Source organism: Lagenorhynchus albirostris, chromosome 11 (assembly GCF_949774975.1).
Source record: "Lagenorhynchus albirostris chromosome 11, mLagAlb1.1, whole genome shotgun sequence".
In the NCBI taxonomy this organism is placed as follows: Eukaryota; Metazoa; Chordata; class Mammalia; order Artiodactyla; family Delphinidae; genus Lagenorhynchus; species Lagenorhynchus albirostris.
The window spans coordinates 3,385,697-3,404,029 of NC_083105.1; the positions used below are offsets into that span (position 1 = coordinate 3,385,697).

The 18,333-nt window shown below is 52.5% G+C and overlaps 1 protein-coding gene across 1 annotated transcript in view; it reads right to left on the reverse strand.

The window, feature by feature from the left end:
* Positions 1-18,333, reverse strand: part of TBC1D22A (TBC1 domain family member 22A) — a 319,915-nt gene that overhangs the window by 183,781 nt on the left and 117,801 nt on the right. Inside the window, exon 7 of the mRNA XM_060165087.1 lies at positions 15,330-15,392. Coding sequence (XP_060021070.1) covers positions 15,330-15,392 — 63 coding nt within the window. The remainder of the gene's footprint in view (positions 1-15,329; positions 15,393-18,333) is intronic.

The window sequence follows — 18,333 nt, forward strand, 5'->3', positions numbered from 1 at the left end:
TGTGTTGTTTTAAGCTAGGTTTGTGGCAATGCTGTTATGAAGCAAGACATAACTAATACAGAGGAGACAACTGAGGCACAGAGGAGTTAAGCAACTTCCCCAAAGTCACACAGCCTGTGAGCAGCAGAGCCAGGATTCCACCCTGCTGGTCTGACTAAATGGGGGCCTTGTACAGCCTAGAAAGGGCCACCACAGCTATGCTTTAGGATAAAAGAGTTGTTTTCATACATGAATCGAAAAAGAAGAGAAGACCAAGAAATTAGAATTTTATAGTAAGAAAGACACAGAAAAGACTATGAGCTCCTGGTGAGGAAAGTCTGCATCAGCTCTATCTGCACCTGCCTGAGGTCCAGCAGGGAGCCGTCCATGCAGCAGGGGTTTGAGGTGTGTGTGTGTGTGTGTGTGTGTGTGTGTGTGTGTGTGTGTGTGAGGGAGGGAGGGAGGGAGGGAGGGGGGGGAGAGAAAGAGAGAGAGAGAGAGAGAGAGAGCGTGCACATGTGGATTGAAGGACACGCCAGAGCTCGGAGCACAGAGACCTCCCCTCCTTTGCAATCTCATCCTCCTGGCAAGTGGTAATTTAAGCCGTGGGAGTCCGTTAACAAGCCTCACACTTTCAGAGGGCTTGTGACACACACACACACACACACACACTCCTAAACCTGCTCACAAGCATGAATGCCATTTTGCCCTCGGCGGCCCTGGCACCAAGAGAAGCCATTTGGCACAGATGACGTGGCCGGCTTTACCCTGAGAGGAATGGCCGGGGCGCTCGAGTCTTGTCCAGTGCAAACAATTCAGCACCTGTGCAGGCGACTGGAATGGACTGTTCCTGGTGCCGGAAAAGGCCTGAGACAGCTGCAGGGGGGCTGGGCTGGCCGGGGCTCCTGACTCAGGCCCAAAGCAAAGCCTCCACTGGCCCAGCTTCTCCTGTGGGGAGTCCAGAGCAGGCTGTCCTGAGATGAACTAGTTCCCCCGAACACCCCACAAGGAACCCAAAGAGAGAACCCCAGAACCATCAGTCCCCGGAGCCAGGCTGCAGGGCATGGGCGGGGGGCGGGGGGGGGCGCTGAGCATCCCCCTCAGGGAACAGGCAGAGGTCAGGCACGTCCACGGCGCCGTCCACAAGGAGAGAAACCAGCCATCTGGGCCTCTGGCAGCTGGCGCCAGCCTTGATGTTAAGGCACTTGGAAAGGGTGCACTGTATTATTTTGAGGAAAAATGTAGAATTCGGAGCTCCTGTTAGCTAAGGCAAGCTGTCAGTTCAAACCCCTTAGATTTAACCTGGAAGTTATATTTTTACAACTTTACCCCAGTAATGTGCAAATAAAGGGCCGGGTGCCTCAAGCATAAAACGCAAGCGGCCTCTAAGGCGGCAGGCAGGCTGCGGCAGCGAGCAGAGCACGCCCCGGAGGCCTGCAGACCAGGTGCAAACCCCGGCCCTGCCGCCACAGAGACGTGGCTTTGGGGCCATGAGGCCCTGAGGTCAGGCCTAGACCGCAGGGGCAGCACCGTGCCCTCCAGGCACCTCCACCCCTCACCTAGGCCCCCGCGGCAGGCCCAGCGGCCCCCGGTCTCCTGGCTGGTCGCCCTGCTGACACCTGTACTCACCATCCCATGGAGCGGCACAGGGGCTGCTGAGATGCGAACACATCAGGTCACACGTCCAGCCCCGGGGCTTCCCTGACTCTGAGGGAAAAAGCAGACCCCTAGCCGTGACGCCACCACCCCTCGTGGCCTCCACCGGGTCCCCTCACACTGCGCCCACTTCTGTCTCTACCTCGGGGCCTTTGCACTTACTTGTTCCTTCTTCCTGGAATGCCCTTCTCCCAAACTTCCCATGGCCACCGTGATTTTCAGTATAAGATCTTAGCTCAAACCCTTCTCATGGAAGACAGCATCCTTTACGCCCCATTGAGGCGGCAGATCCTCTTCCCCGCCCATTTCCACAGAAGCCCCGCCCATTTCCACGGAAGCCCCGCCCCCCCAGGAAGGGTCTTCTCTCTCGCTCACTTCTGTGCCCTCGGTCCTGGCATGTAGCTGAATGGCGCTCCATTGGCTGAACGGACGTGTATATGAGTAAGGTCCCCCACCCTCCATTTTCAGCCCTCGCTCCCCTCTGTTCTGTAAGCTCTCTGCCATCAGGGGGCACCTGGACCTTCCCGCCTGGGGTCTCTCTGGACAGACGACACCCGGGGTGTCTCCTGGATTTGGGACTGGCTTTTCCCATTCTGTTTCTCCATGAAGCAGTGCTCCAGACCTGGCTCCTCAGATGCCAGCCAGTCAGGACGTCAAGGTCCCCCACTTGTGTAAGATGGGAAATGGCCTGGGAGGGGAGACTCAGCTCCATGGAGGGGAAGGAGGTGGGGGCATTTGGTGCAGGGAGACTTCGGAGAGGAGGCGACGGCAAACAGGGCTGTGAGGCTGACGAGGAGTTGTTCAGAGGGAAGGAGGCGACAAGAGGAGCCTCCTAGAGAGAGACAGACAGACAGACAGCCACGGCAAGAGGCAGCAGGACGGGCAGGGCTCAGGCGCCACGCGTGCCTGAGGAGCGGGGTCAGCGGCCTTCGCAAGACGGCCTGGTTCCACGCACAGAGAACTTTCTGTTTATCCACACACAGGTCTCCCTGCTTCCAGGCCACAAGTCAAGGACCGAGAGTGAACAGAATCTACCGCAGGAGGCCGGGCAAAGCACTCGCGACTGTCCGCCAGCACCGGGTCCGCGCGCCCTCCTCGGGGACCATGCCACCTGCGAGCCGTCTCCATGCCCACGTGCCCCAATGCCACACAGGCACCCGGCCGCTGCCGAGACCTGGAGCCCTCACAGCTTCGATGCCAATAAATAACACCCCCGGTGGCTCTGACGCTTGCGTGCCCTTCACCTGCCATCTGCTCTGGGCAAGCGCTCCTACTTCCTCACGTAATCAGAGCCAGCAGGCTGCACCTAGAGCCTCTCGCCTTCTTGCACGTTATTTCCCTATAACAGTAGCTATTAATTTAGAAAGTAAGAACAACTCCCGTGCTTTATGCATCTCTGGGCGGGAGAGGGGGAAGAAAAGGTAAACCACTTGCTTAAACCTCCTTCAGCCTCTCTCTTCCAAGAGCTTATCTTCGTCAGTTTCAAGGAGCAGCTTCCTCTCCCCCCAAATCACCCAATCTCCATCCCTTTTACCCCGTTCACAAAGCAAGTATGTACATCCAAATTTAATACGCCCCACGCATAACAGGAACAATTCTCTAGATAGGATCAATGATTTATGTAATTTCAAATATTTTAGGAATCATGGGTCCACTGTCATCCTCCTCTTACGAAGTAATTAATGAGAAAAATTCAACCTGAGGTTTTCACAGATCACAAGGACCAATGGTAACGGTCCTGCCGTGCTGAGGACACCAGGAGGCCGAGGCAGCCTCCACCCCAGACAAGCCAACCACCCATCCCAGGCCCCGCACCTGCCCTCACGGGCGAGTCCCCTGGCCCAGGCGTCCCCTCCAGCCCTGCTCTGGGACCAGCCACCCCAGCCCCAAACAGGAAGCAGCATCTGGCTGAGGGGCAGGCAGAAGCTGACAGAGAGATGAGCCCCGTCTAGACTTCAAGGAAAAAACTCCACTGACTGTAATAATGTAGAAGAGATCTCCATACAGAGAGGATGCCTGGTGACACGGAAAACATGAACCCAAAAGGATCGGGGGGAACCCCGAGTCCTGACCTGCCCATAGCTGAGGGGGGCTGAAGGGAGGGCGCTGGCTGGGGCAGGGCCTGCAGGATCCGCAAGGCAGCGAGGCTCCCTCGTGCCCCTGGCCGTGCCCCGGGCCCCCAGCTCCAGCCTCCGGGACCCATGTGCCAAGACCACGTGTTCCGACGTCTGCCCCTTGCGTGCCCGCCCTGAGCTGTCCGGCTGGCTCAGCCTCCAGGCTCTGTCCGCTCCCATCCCTGCTCCCGGACCCTCTCCCCGGGTGCCAGTGGGACGGGAGCGGGACACTGGACTCGGTGGCCCCGGGAGACAGGGCTGCTGCAGGACACCCGGGACAGACCTAAACCCATCGGCGGCACAGTTAACTTACTCATTAAAGGCTGTGGGCAGAGAGGCAGTCACGACAGACCAGGCTGTGATGCCGATTAGGAGGCCGCCGCCTGCCATCGGAAACCACAGCCGAGCTGCAAGGGTGCAGCGTTTCTTTTTCTTTGTTGTTTCCTTTCCACTGACTGATTTATTCTGTATCTTTTGTCTTAAATCACTTCATAGGGGCATGCTTTGCTTTTGCTTTGAAATCACAAAAAGTAGCACTGATTCCAGCCGAAGTCACTTAGCGTCACTGAAAAACTCCCCCACCCATTAATCCGACACAGGCCCACGGGCCCCGGGGTCCCCATTGCTTCCCTCTGGAAGCCCCTCGGCTCGTTTCCCAGCAAGGCCGCCATGCAGCCCGGGAAGGCGCTCCGACCGTGCGAGCACTCGGGCAGCAGCGTGAAGGGAGGGCTCCCCTGAGGTCACTGTGCCCTGCCCTCGCCGCCGTCATAATGAGCTCTCCCCAGATCAGACACGGAGACCCTGACGGAGCAACAGCAATCCCGGCCCCAGCGCAGAGCGGCCCGTGCTGAGGGACTCCTACACCTGCATCAAACAATGGCACGGTTATTTTGCAAAGAATGAATGCATCGAGCCATTTCTAAGCTTTTGCTCTCAGACTGGTTAAAAAACAAATCAAAACAAAACAAAACATAAGCCACTGATTGTGCACCGCTTTCCCCAAACTGTAACATGCTTTAAGGGGTACGAGTTACACACAGGGTCCCCCGGCGTGTCTGCAGAGGCCAGCGGGGAGCACACTCTCTCCTCCTGCCCCGCCCCCTTCCCCGGGTCCCATCCGATTCTCCAGGGCCTCTGATACCGAGTCTCAGCTACAACGACAGAGAGGAACCTCACAAAGGACACCCACTCCTTCTTCCCCGCCCAGGCCACCTCACCAAGCGGGCACAGCCCCAGGAGGGCCGACGTGGGGACAGCCGGCTCCAGCCCACTGCCGGGACCCCTGTCTCCAAGGGCCCCGACATGCCCAGATCCTCAGAGCAACTTCAGGCCCGGCTCAGAGGCCAGACCAGAGGCCAGAGCCACTCTGAGTCCCCCAAGACAAAGTGGGAAGAGGTGATGGGTCATTGACATCAGGGGTCAAAAGCCAGCAGCCCCGGGCCAGGACTCCAGACGGAGGGGGACCCTGGGATGGCACAGGCCGGGCGGGCCACGCGGCAGGAGCCCAGTCTGCACCCTCCCTGCAGCCCCCCTGCAAGGACGAGCCCCCTCCAGCCAGGGCCGCGGGGCTTCACCGTGCAGTCAGCCCAGCACTCCGGGCCCAGGGGAAAGGCGGCGGCAGAGGCAGCTGGGCCACAGGTGCACCAGGGAGGGGTGCCGGCCAGTCGGGGATGCGGGCCTCCTGGCCGCAAGGCGCCCGAAGGCCCAGGTCAGGAAGGAGAGGCTTCCCAGACCGTGAGCCGGCTGGCCTCAGCAGCTCGGTGTCCCCTCCAAACTCGTGTCCCCACAGACGGCCCTGCCTCCAGGTCATCCTCCCCAAGGCCACGCACAGCGGGAGCAGGGTTGGCACGACACAAACGGACTCTGTGCCCCAGGGCCTCCGCCGCATGCTGCCGAGGACGGGGCCCACCGCAGCCATCACGTGCCCAGCAGTTGGCCACTGGCGCTTCTTCAGGGGCCACGGTCCCCAGGACTCGGTATGTCCAAAATCCAGGTATTTCATTAACAGCTGTCACAGGAAAGGTGAAAACAATGCATTCACTTGCACAAGACTATTATTAGCAGACGCAGGGGAGTTCAAGAAATAACAGACACGGAGAGGGGGTCAGACCTGTCACAGCACATTAACTCCCATTTAAATGAATGTGCTGGGGGTTTAAGTAGAGGTATTATCTGCCGATAAAGAAAGGATGCCCTCCGTGTGTGGATGTGTTTAATGAAAACACAGAAGGATCCAAGACGGCTCTAGCGATGGATACGCACTGGTTATTATTCGCTCTTAAAGTTCTGTTGACATTCCTGACGCTCTTGTCTTTATTAGAGAGGAAGAATTCATTAAAAGTCATTCAAACTTTAAACTCTTCCTCAAGTATCTTTTCTACAACAGAGCAATTTATACTCAACGACAATAATTAAAATACTTGCTACTATTACCATCAGGGCTAAAAAAAAATGAAAATGCGACAGGCATCCCCAGTTTGCTTGCCCAACTTCAGAAACCTGCGCGTCATGCCAGGTTTTTCCTAAAAAGCTCCAGCGTTCTCCCACAGAGGGCTCTGGGGAGGGGCTCAGGAGGCCCCCTCCTGGCAGCTCTTTCTGTCCTCACTGTGTAAACCTTATCACAGGCCCTCCACATGCCCCCAAGGCAGGACCAGGATGCCAGTAACTCAGGGCACTCGGGGAGCTGAGACGTTTTGCATTCTAAGAAATGAAATATATTGAAACTGAAATTGAAAATGTCGCTGTGCTCATGATTACTTAGGAAGAAAACCTGATTCCAGAAATGTGAAAACATCATAATTCTACCATATGCATCGGCAACACGACTTCACAGCGTATAGAGCACCGTGGAGTTAATTTCTACGAGAGGAGCTGCAAAACATACAGCTCTGTTGAGAAGATCTGTGGGATTTATATCTCCCGAGATCCAGGAGCCGTGTGGGCTCAGAAAGAAGAGATACTTACAACACAAGTGCTTGCAGCAGGATTGAGGGAACCTTCCCCCGTACGAATTATAACATCTGATGAATGAAACAAGAATAACGGTCTATAACAAATCTAAAATGTAGATTAACAGGCACCCAGATACCACATAAAGTACACACTGAATATAGGTCTACAACACAATGAATAACGCAGCACTCTCGGAACAAGCAACAACGCCACATTTGGCTGTGATTACTCCACCTTCACCCCCTTCAAACGTGGGGATTTACGTCCCACATCTTGTGCTCAAGTCAGTTGTCTGGATAGGTTAGCAAAGCACAGACGTCTCATCACACTCAAAACTGAAGTACAGAAAAGAAACGACACCTTCGAACAAAACGTCACAGTGTCACACACGTCACCAGACCAAATATTCGGCACAGCTGATGGGACCACGTATCAAAGCACAACTGAGGAATCAGACACTGGTCAGAGGGCATTCTTCCATTTAAAGAGAGGCCAGGCTTCCCCTCCTGGCGGTTCGGCACATGAGATGTTATGACACTTAATCCCACGAGGCAGTAAAAAAATCCACCCTGACCAATTTGGACTTATTTCGGGAATGTACAGTCACCTCGATACTAGGAAGCCCACTGATAAAATCTACCATATCAACAGAATAAAGGAGCAAAGACCTATTCTCCTCTCGATGACATGTGGGAAAGGACATGATGAATCTCAACAGGAATTTAGGATTTTAAAACGATGAGAAAAGCAAGGCACCATCCTTAACATAAGGTATCTATAAAATCTACAGTGAATATCCTAAGTAGAAGAAGAAATGTTAAAAGACTTCTTTAGAATCGGAATGACGCCGGGATGCCTGCTTTCACTACTAATATTCAATACTGTAGTGGAAGTCTTGGCCAGCAGGAAAAGAAAAAGCCAAGCATGTATATACAGAACAGAAAGAAAAAAACGAAACTACCGTTATTCATAAGTAATATGATTAACTTCTTTCAAAACTCAAATACATCTACACACAAAATATTAGAATTGATGAAAGAGATTAGTAAGTTTGCCAGATACAAAATTAACTTACAAAGGTCACCTGCATTTCCATATACTGTCAATAAAAAATTAGACAATGCCACTAAAAATTTTAAAAACGCTATTTGCTTAAAATGTATCTATGAATAAATTTAGTAAGTTGTGTAATATATTTAGGGAGGTATGGTCCTTTAAAAGATCAGAATAACTAAATGCAAAAACAGAGTATTAATTTTCTCCAACTGTTCAACAGATTCTATGTAATTTCTGAGATTTCTATGAAATACAACGATTTTAAATTTACCTTCAAAAGCAAAAGGTCATGAGTAGCCCAGAAACAAGAGCCAGGCCTGGGTGGCCTGTCCTACCAGACATCAAGACCATGTAACCAAGACAGGATGAAGATGGCACAGGGATGGGTGGACAGACCAGGGGAAGAGAGGCCAGCCCAGAAGGAGCCCACACACAGCTGCTGTATGATAGCTCATGAGGGCAAGGGGCACAACCACTTATCCACGTGGGGGATTTTAAAAGAAATGGGGCTGCTGTGTCAAACTCCATGCAAAGTCAATCCCAAATGGATTACGGTCCTAAAGGTAAAAGGCAAAACTCTAAAACTCTTAGAATATAAGATTTCTTTGAAATCGTGAGGTTGGAAAGGATGTCTCAGTACGCAAAAAGGCCTGATCATAAAGGAAAAGACTGCTGAACTGCCTTTGTTAAATTAGGAATTGCTGTTCACACCAAGGAGAGTGAAGAAACAGCCTACTAACTAAAAGAAGATATATGTATCCATATGTTTCCAAAAAAGAATTAGTATCCAGATTATATCAGGAACTCCTACAATCAGGAGGATAAACTAACAAACAAAAAGATGCAGCAGAAAGAGGGGCAGAAGCATTTCCCAAGAGAGGAAATCAAATGGCCTAAGAAACCTAAGAAAAAATACTTAACGTGATCAGCAGTGAAAGGATCGGAAGTGAACAGCACCCTGAGACCCAGGCAGTCAGGGAGCCTTTCGGTTTCACAGCTCCCAGTGCAGGGGAGGGGGCAGCACTGGGCACTCACCACCGGCCCCTGGGGCCACTCCCTGGTACACCCCCCAGAGGAACCCTCAGACCTGTGCACAGGGACTCGGAATGCTCACAGCAACATTCTGAGAAAAAGCACAAGAATGAACATAACCCAGATGTTTATCAACACTGGACTGGATCAACAAACCACGGAACACACGAGGGAATACTACACAGCAGTGAAAATGAACTACACGACAAGCATCGGTGGATGGAGCTTAGAACCTTAACTCTGTAATATAAAGAGTGATGGCAAATGAGTACAGACAGCACAGTTCCACTAAAAACAAAGATTAAAAACAGGCGAAACACACACACACACACACACACACACACACACACATAAACTCGTGTCATAAAACCATACAGAAAAGCAAGAAAATAACCAAAATTCAAGGGAACAGTTACTTGTTGGGGGACAGGGACACAGCTGCAGAGGGACAGAGAAGGGACCTCAATGACCAGTCTGGTTCTATTTCTTCAGCCTGACAGTGGGTACATGGAAGCTAATTTTTAATTTTTTCTTTAAATTGGACATATATATTATAGAAATCTTTCTGCTCTATTTTACCATAAAACCAAAAGGACAAAAAAGGAAAGATCTATGGATTAGATCCCCAAAATATACACCAGAAGAGTTTAATGAACTGATTCTATAACAAATCTGTATCTCTCAGGCTCTCACAAATGCATCCCCACCTCTGAAGTAAAAAAAAGATGAATTATGAGACCGAACGAAGAGAGGAGGAGAAAGAAGACGTGGACTCGCAGAGCACTGAGCCCCGGCAGCGCCCCAGGCTCAGGGCCCCACGGTACAGAACGCTCACACCAGGAGGAGTGCGTGTTTAACGCATGCGTCCCGCCAACATCTGGCAAGCGCTTACCATGCTACATGCCAGGCCTCAGGAGAAGAAAGACCCAGGCCGTGCCCTGGGGAGCTTGCAGCGTGAGAAGAGACAGCCACGGCCAGAATCCCAGCAAGACAGCTGACTCACCCACCCAAGCCCACCAATGTCCGTTAGGCACCAGAGGGGGCCAAAACCAGCGTGGAGGCTGGTTGAGTCTCAGGGGACAGAGACACGGGACAACACGCGGGAAGCACGTGGGCGCGGTGGGCCAGCCAGGGCAGGAGAGGGGGTGCTGGCAAGCTCGGGGGGCTGCCGAGCAGAGTAGGCTGGGGAGGGGCCCCCAGGCAGAGGAACGGCACGTGCAAATGCCAAAACCCTCTTCAGGTTGGCCCGGATCCTCGTGGACAGAGCCAACGCCTGCTCCTCGGAAGCGGGCTTTTCTTCCCGTCCACCGCGGGGCCCACGCTTCTCCACGCAAAGGCTCCGGTCGGGAAGTCTGTCTACAGAAAGTTCACAGTCAGGGAAGGAGTCCAGCATGAACACGTCTGTGCTCCACTGGCACCTGCCTCCTGGAAAATGACCATCCTTCAGGGCCACGGAAAACTCATCACACCAACTGGAAGAACGGTACATAATGTGTCTAAAAGGCCTGCGTGTTTCATTATCCTCTGTGTCTGTTTAAATGTAATGAGACATCACTTCTCCACGGCTAATTGGAAAAAGCATCTACTTTCCCTAATTTGTGAAACTGCTCTAAGAAGCAGATAACCAGAGGGTAGATAATATAACAATTACGGAGGAGAAGTGACCCCGTAGATGATGAACTTATCAAGCGAAAAGGCCCAGCTGCGAAATCTGAAAGAGCTTCTTCCCATGAGCTCCCTGCACCAATCACAGGGCCAGAGGGCCTCGGGTCCCAGTCCGTGTTCTCCCAAGTAATAGGCTGAGTTTATTCAATGGCGGACAGAGGATAAAAAGAGCAAGTGGCAAAAAAGTTACGAATTTTACTTTCAAGTAACAGCGCTGGATAAAAAGATTAATTACTGGTTTCGACAGAACCTCCTGAGTCCCATGAGGCTCCAGGCAACGCTCCAGGCACCAAGCCACGGCCCTGCCCCCAGGGAGCTGACACACAGGTGGGGTGAGACCTCACCAACAAGAAGACAAACCCGACCGGACGACAAGCACCGTGAGACAGCCAGAGCGTGAGTGAAAGCCAGGAGAGGGGCTGGGACACCAGCCAGGGTCGTGGGGAAAAGCGTCTCCGAACCAGACACCTGAGGTCACAGGTGAGAGAAGGAGGAATCCAGACAGCTGTTCACGAAACAAGTACTTGTTCACAGCTGCTCTGTGCCGTGCGCCGCTTGAGGCACCTGCGTTAGGACTGAAAACGAGACAGACAGAAGGTCTGCTCAGATGCAGCGGAGACAGAAGAGCAGAGCACAGGCGGGGGGCAGCCCCAACCCAGGAGCAGCTGGGCCCCAGGTCCCTGGGGAGGTCAGGTGGCGCAGCCTCTAGCGGTTACCCCAGGAGGTCCTACCTCCGCAAAGACCCTCCCTCCCTCGGTGGCCTCCCTTCAGGTGGGGACTTCCAGGCTCCACCCCGGGAGTCTGACTCAGAAGGTCCAAGGGAGGCCAGGGGCAGGCGGGCTAAAGGTTTTTCAAGCAATTAAGTGAGCGAAAAATGGAAGAGACGCTTCAGCAAAGAAGCTCTGAGCGTGACAAATCATCATATGAAAGGACGCTCGACACCCACAGTCAGCAGACAAATGCGAATTGTGACCCCGTAACAGCCCGCGACACACCTGCTTTCAAAATAGCTAAAAAAGGCTGGCAAATCCCAAGAACCGACAAAAGGATGCGGAGCGACCAGGCGCCCCAAGCATGGCGGCCCGGCACGGCCACCCCGGAAAGGGGCTCGGAGGTTTCTTAGAAAGTGTATAAACATACCATACGGCCCAGCAACTCCACACCTAGGCACTTACCAGAGAGGGGAAAACACAGATGCCTTCCCTAGATTTATACGTGAAGGTTTAGAGCAAATGTCCTTTGTAATGGCCCAGAATTGGAAAGGACCCCAGTACCCACCAACTGGTGACTGGGCAAACACATACCCGGAAGACGGCCCTGCTCAGCGGTGCCGTGAACAGCAGGGCTGAACGTCCACGCCCTGTCCAGGTCAGGGGGGAGCCACTCACTAAGTCTGTAAGCTGTATGATTCCCTTTCTGTGAAATGCTTTAAAAGCAAAAGTCTAGGGATAGAAAGCAGATCAGCAATTGCCAGGGGCAGGGGGAGGGGGCGGGAGACTGACAGCAAAGAGACACGAGGGGACTTGTCAGGGCGGTGGAAATGTCCACACCATGATTCCAGCGGCTGGTACATTCCTACACACAGGTGTCAAGACTAATCTGACTGTATGCTTAACACAGGTGAATTCTCCTGTGTGTCAATTAGCCGTCAATAATGCTGACAGGAGAAAAGGAGGACAGTGGGGAGGGAGGAGGGGAAGGGGAAGGGAGGGGGGAAAAGACATCCAGAGCAGAAGCGGGCATCACCTGTTGGACGAATAAACCAAAGCGCGGACAGACTGGGGGAAACGCTTACGGCAGAAACCCTTCTTCCCGAGTCATGAGAAGCCCAGACTTTATAGGGGCACAAGACCAAGTGAAATCAGAGTGACGTTTCCTGGTTCCATACAGCCAAGGACAAGCACGTAGGATACGAGCCAAAGCACTACAAGCAGCTTCTCTCAGAACCTATGTTATGGGAGGGGCTGCTCTTCTCCCTCGTGTCTTGTGTCTTGCGTCTTCGCATTCCTACTGCTGGAATGCAAGCGTGAGGGAGGGAGCTAGAGCCCCAACCTGGACCACGAAGAGAAAGCCAAGCACAGGGGGCCGCCGATGCACCGCCGACGACCTCCCCACCGAGGGGGCGGCAGACGCCCGTCCAGCACCTCAAAATGACTACTTCTGTGTGGAAAACCAATTTTCTCCTTTTGTGTTCTGTAATCTAAAGCACGTTGGCTTTAATAATCCTGAATTTCTTTTTAACAAACTTACTGCACAGACAAGAGATATCAAAGTTTAAAAGTGCATTTACTGGAGCAATCAAGATGCAAAACAAACATTTAAAACAACAAGAAAATTCAATTTAAAGAGATGCCATTTATAATAGCAACAAAAAATATGACAACTAAGAATAAATCTAATAAAATGTACACAGGACCTATTATGGAACAACTTCTAAAACTTCATTGAAAGGCATTAAAGAATGGCCTAAAAAATGGGGAATTAGCATGTTCATGAAAATGAACACTAAATTTCATAGAGATGTCAATTCTCCCAAACTGACCTATAGATTCTGTGCAATTCCAATCTTAAGTCAAACACACATTAAAAACCAATAAGAATGGAATCTAAAAAATACAACAAACTAGTAAATAGTTTGTAAAAATACAACCAACTAGTAAAAAGAAGCTGACTCACGGATATAGAGAACAAACTAATGGTTACCAGCGGGGAGAGGGACTATACGGGAGGGGTTTAAGAGGTACAAACTATTAGGTATAAAATAAGCTACAAGGACATATTGTACAACACGGGGAATATAGCCAGTATTTTATAACTATAAATGGAGTAAAAATTATGAATCACTACATTGTACACCTGTGACATATAATATTGTACATCAACTATACTTCAATTAAAAAAAAAAAGAGAGAGAGAAAGAGAGAGATGGACTTCCCTGGTGGCCCAGTGGTAAAGAATCCGCCTTCCAATGCAGGCGATGCGGGTTCGATCCTTGGTCAGGGAACTAAGATCCCACATGGCGCGGGGCAACAAAGCCTACACTCCAGAACTACTGAGCTCGCGTGCCTCAACGAGAGAGCCCACGTGCCGCAAACTACAGAGCCCACACGCTTTGGAGCCTGTGCACCACAACTAGAGAGAGAAGACCCGCACGCCACAACTAGAGAGAAGTCCGAGCGCCGCAACTAGAGAGAAGCCCAAGCGCCGCAACTAGAGAGAAGCCTGAGCAGACCACACGCCATAACGAAAAGATTCTGTACGCCACAGCTAAGACCCAACACAGCCAAAAAGAAATAAGGAAAATAAATAAATATTTTTAAAAAAGAGAGAGAGAGAAAAACTTGGCCCCCTGACTCTGGGACTTACGTGGAAGAGCAAAGCCTTAAGATGACCTGATCACTTCTGAAGAGGAAGAGGGGGTGTGAACACCTCCTACCAAATACTGAGACTTAGGGTGAAGCTGAATGAATGAAGGTAACTCGAATACTGGGACAAAACAGAGACCAGATCTCCGCGAATGTGGAAATGGCATGAACAGAGGGACACTGCAAACGTGGGGAGATAAGCTGGACCGGCCACCACAGGAGAACGTTAAGCTGGATTCCCACCTCACAGTACACACAGCCATCAGATACAGATGAATTAAAACAGGTGTGAATGCTAACACTTTATAACTTTGAGGTGAAAATAAGGGAGGGAGAATGGCTTGAGGATGTCTGGGTAGGAAAAGATCTCCTCAGGAAGCTAACCCTAATAGAAGAGATGGGTAAGTTCAATGCCACGAAAACTGAGAACTTCCGATCATGACAGCCATCAAGAAGAAAGTGTCAGAAACAAGCCACAGAGTAGGAGGAGGAATCTGCCATATACAAACTGCAAAGAATTAGAATCCCTAATATATAAAGATCAACAACCAACAAACAACTAGATCAACCACACAAGAAATCAGGCAAAGGTGGGAACAAGCATTTCCCTGAAGGGGGACACAGAAGCACATAAATACATGAAGAGATGCTTACTCCACGCGTGATCAGAGAAAAGAAAGTGAAGGATGCCCACCAGAGACAGAACTTGAGAAGCCTGGCAACACCCAGACCTGGCAGGGGTGTGAGCACCAGGACGGCTGGTCCTCTACAGGGGAGAGAGCTGAATCAGGACAACCCACTGGGGAGCGTCCTGACGTCATCTGGAAAGTTCAACAGGCTGACAGCCAACCTCGCAACAATCTTCCTTCTTCGTAAACGCTCTTGAGAAATCCCTGCCCGGGGGCATCTGCATAACTGTACCTGCAGCTTCCAGGCAACACTATTCCCAACAGCAAACCACAGAGACAACCCAAATGTCCACCAACAGGAAAAAAGGCAACAGAAAGTGTGGAATATTTAAATAACAACTAGACACAGAGATTAGCTGAATCTAAGAAAATAATGTAGATGAAAAGAGCCAAGTTGCAGAGATTAGACTACACAGAGGAATGATCCGGCTCCAGAACACGGCTTTCCCAGTGTCGCGTGACATGTATTAAAGGCATGAAGAATCGCAGATACGGGTCAGGAGAGAGGTCATCTCCTGGGGAGGGGCCTGGAGACGAGCGAGAACAGCAGGCGGCTTCCACACTAGCAGTCTCACTCGAGTGGGCGTCTCGGTTCTAAACTGGGTGGTGGACTCGGGAGGGTAAACTACATACACAACTCCAGCTAAGTTCTTCTGTACACACCAGTGCTGCACAATCAAAATAGTTAAAGAACAGTTAGCAATTCCGGTTGGCGATTCTGTCCCCAGGGGCCATCCCCACACCTGCCATGGGTAGAGCCACTAGGACGGTGGGCACCCATCTCCCTCCAAGAAAGGGAACTTCCGGATCCCAGCTCTTACCTCTGTCACTTTGGGTTGAAGTATTAACGCTTCAGGACTCATTCGAGGGATGTCTATGTGGATCTGCAGATGGAAGAGAAAGACACATGTATTTTAAAAGATGCTGAACAGCATGACAGGCAGTATGATTAGAGGGTGATACTTAATAGCAGCAACGGATTTGCTCCGGGTCTCGTTCTGCTCTCTCTGAGAAGACAAATTCTGTGTCACGTGTTCTCCCGTGGAGGAGAGGCAGGTTCCGTCTGCCTGGGCCCCCCTCCCCGCCCCCGGTCCTAGCACGACAGTCTTGTTCCACGCTTTCCAGCCCAGTGGCGGCTGCGTGATTAGGAGCAGAGCAGGCCCTCGGCTATGCAGTAACAGGATCCACAGCAATTAGCAAACACTGACTTCCAGCCTCTGACACGGGGAGCGACTCAAGCACATCAACAGTGTACAAGTGTTCAACTGGGACGGCTTCTTCTTCGAACCCCGGCCACAGTTTTCTCCACTTTACAAAATCCTTGGGGGACCCAGGGCACTTTTCAGAGGACGCATTTAAAAACCTCTGGTAGAATCAGCCGATCCCCGCCTGACCACCATCTGACACGAGAGTCGTGACAAAGTCCCCACACCGCGGAGCAGCACAGCTGCGGGTTCAAGACGCGACCAAGTACGGTCGTTCAGGGCTTGAGCTGGCATCCAGGCCGGCCCTCAACGCCCTACACGAGCACCCCACAGCGGCCAACACACCATCACCATCCCCTGCAACCCAGGAAAATGGCCCAAACAGGCCGAGGGAAGGCGTGCACATCTTAACGCCGTGGGGAGCCTACGATTCAGGTTCATCCCCCGTCCTTGCCCGTGACCACGAGGGTTCTGAGGTCCACAGGGCCTGGGAGTCTCCTCACCCTGCCTCGCCAGCACCGTGGCCTTGGGTCCCTCACCAGGCTCTGGGGCTCAGCATCCTCGCCTATTAGACACCTGCCACGACCCTCAAAGGGCTACTGGGGAAGATCCAACAAGAAGGCGGATCAACAGCCCCCAGAGCTCCATCAGCTGCACGGCTCTGAGACGTGGGAACTGTTTTCGCACTCACAGGTTCCCGCCTTGAGCTCTTCCCTCAGGGGAGAACCTGGAAATCAGCTGCCCATCAGTGGTACCAAGGGAGGGGATGAGATTGCTCAGGGTACAAACTGGGCCAGGGGCCAGCAGACTGAAGTGCTGAGGGAGCGTGGACGATGAGGCGGCAGGGAGAGTGAGAAGCACAGTTAGAGAGGAGAGGAGGCGGCATCAGAGAAGGCAAGAAATAAGCATTCTCAAGCCCACCGAGCAACGCGGGGAGGAATCTAGCAAGCTGAGGGAAGGAGGCCTGGACGGGGAGGACAGGAGGGAACTTTCCAGGCTGGTGGGGTCGGAAGGCTGCAGCTGGCCACTAGCGGGAGCCCTGAACCTTCTCAGCCTTTGACCAGGGCGTCCCCTAAGGTCGCCCTCAGAGCACTGATCACATGCCATCAGAGTCACGTGGGCACGCGTCTGTCCCCGGCACACCAAGGGCCAGCACGGCCCACGTGACAGAAGAGCTGCCCGTCGTGCGTTCGCTGGGCGACAGGATGGTGCACACCAGCAGCGGCTCTGTGTGCCCCGCCCCCCATACAGGACTGAGCCGGTCGGGCGGCCACGAAGTCTGCAGAACCCGCAGAGCGGGGAGGACATACAGATGAACCTTTAGCTCTGACCGACTCTGTGCGCTGTGGATGGGACATCTTCACCCAAAGAGTAAACACAGGACTCAAATGAACAGAGGACAGAAAAAGGACAGGGAAGCAGACAGGGGACCCTGGCCTCCTGCGGCCTCCCAGTGCTGTGGGAAGGCCGGGCCACACCCCTCGGGGCAGACGGCCGGCTAAGGTCAGTTCATGGGTCAAACACCGTGAGCGGGCAGCAGGGAGAGACCAGGGTGCCCAAGCCCCAAACCCAGGCCGGCTCCACCTTGAGCTAAACAGAGCGCCTGAAGCGGCCGCGCCAGGACGGCCCAGGGCCCACCTCCAAGAGGCGTGTGTGCGCAGCACAAAGCAAGCAGGCCCACGGGAGACACTGCCACAGCTCACACTGCTCCATTACAGTAATGGAGGAACATTTGGGGGACTCACAGTAACACGGGAGCTTTTTATTACCTGTCACAGTAATGAATAAAGATCTATGCAACCCATTTTTAATTAACTTTCCCTCAAGAAATTCATAATAGAATGCAGCCTGGTAAATTTTGCTGATAGACGCTCGTGCCATCCTTTGGGCGTCTTTTTTTGGAATAAAAACCAGCAAAGTGACTTCCCTGGTGGCGGAGCAGTTAAGAAACCACCTGCCAATGCAGCGGACACAGGTTCGAGCCCTGGTCCGGGAAGATCCCACATGGCGCGGACCAACTAAGCCCGTGCACCACAACTACTGAGCCTGCGCTCTAGAGCCCATGAGCCACAACTACTGAGCCTGCATGCCACAACTACTGAAGCCCACGCGCCTAGAGCCCGTGCTCCACAACATAAGCTACCGCAACGAGAAGCCCGCACACCGAACGAAGAGTAGCTCCCGCTCGCCGCAACTAGAGAAAGCCCGAGCGCAGCAACAAAGATCCAACGCAGCCAAAAGTAAATAAATAAATTTTTAAAAAAAACCACACACAGCAAAAATACATGCAACACAATACCAAATGTACCCATTCCCTAAAACCAGTGAAGTAGAAAAACAAACCAGGTAAGCTAGTATTTCCCTAATCCAATCCAAATGCGATCTGTATCACAAATCAGTTTCCCAGAGTGACGGGTGGCAGCACCGTGTGGCCTGGGAGCCGCCCGGGTGGGAGACAGAGGACAAGCCCCAGTGTGGGCCGCAGGGGCCAGACGCAGAGAAGGCCCCGCCCTGGGAGGTGACGGAAGCGGGTCCCCCGCCCCATCTCCCCCCCGCCCCCAAACGAGTCACTCTTCCTGCAGAGCTGCCACGTGTCTGTGTGGGGAAGATGCCTTTCAGC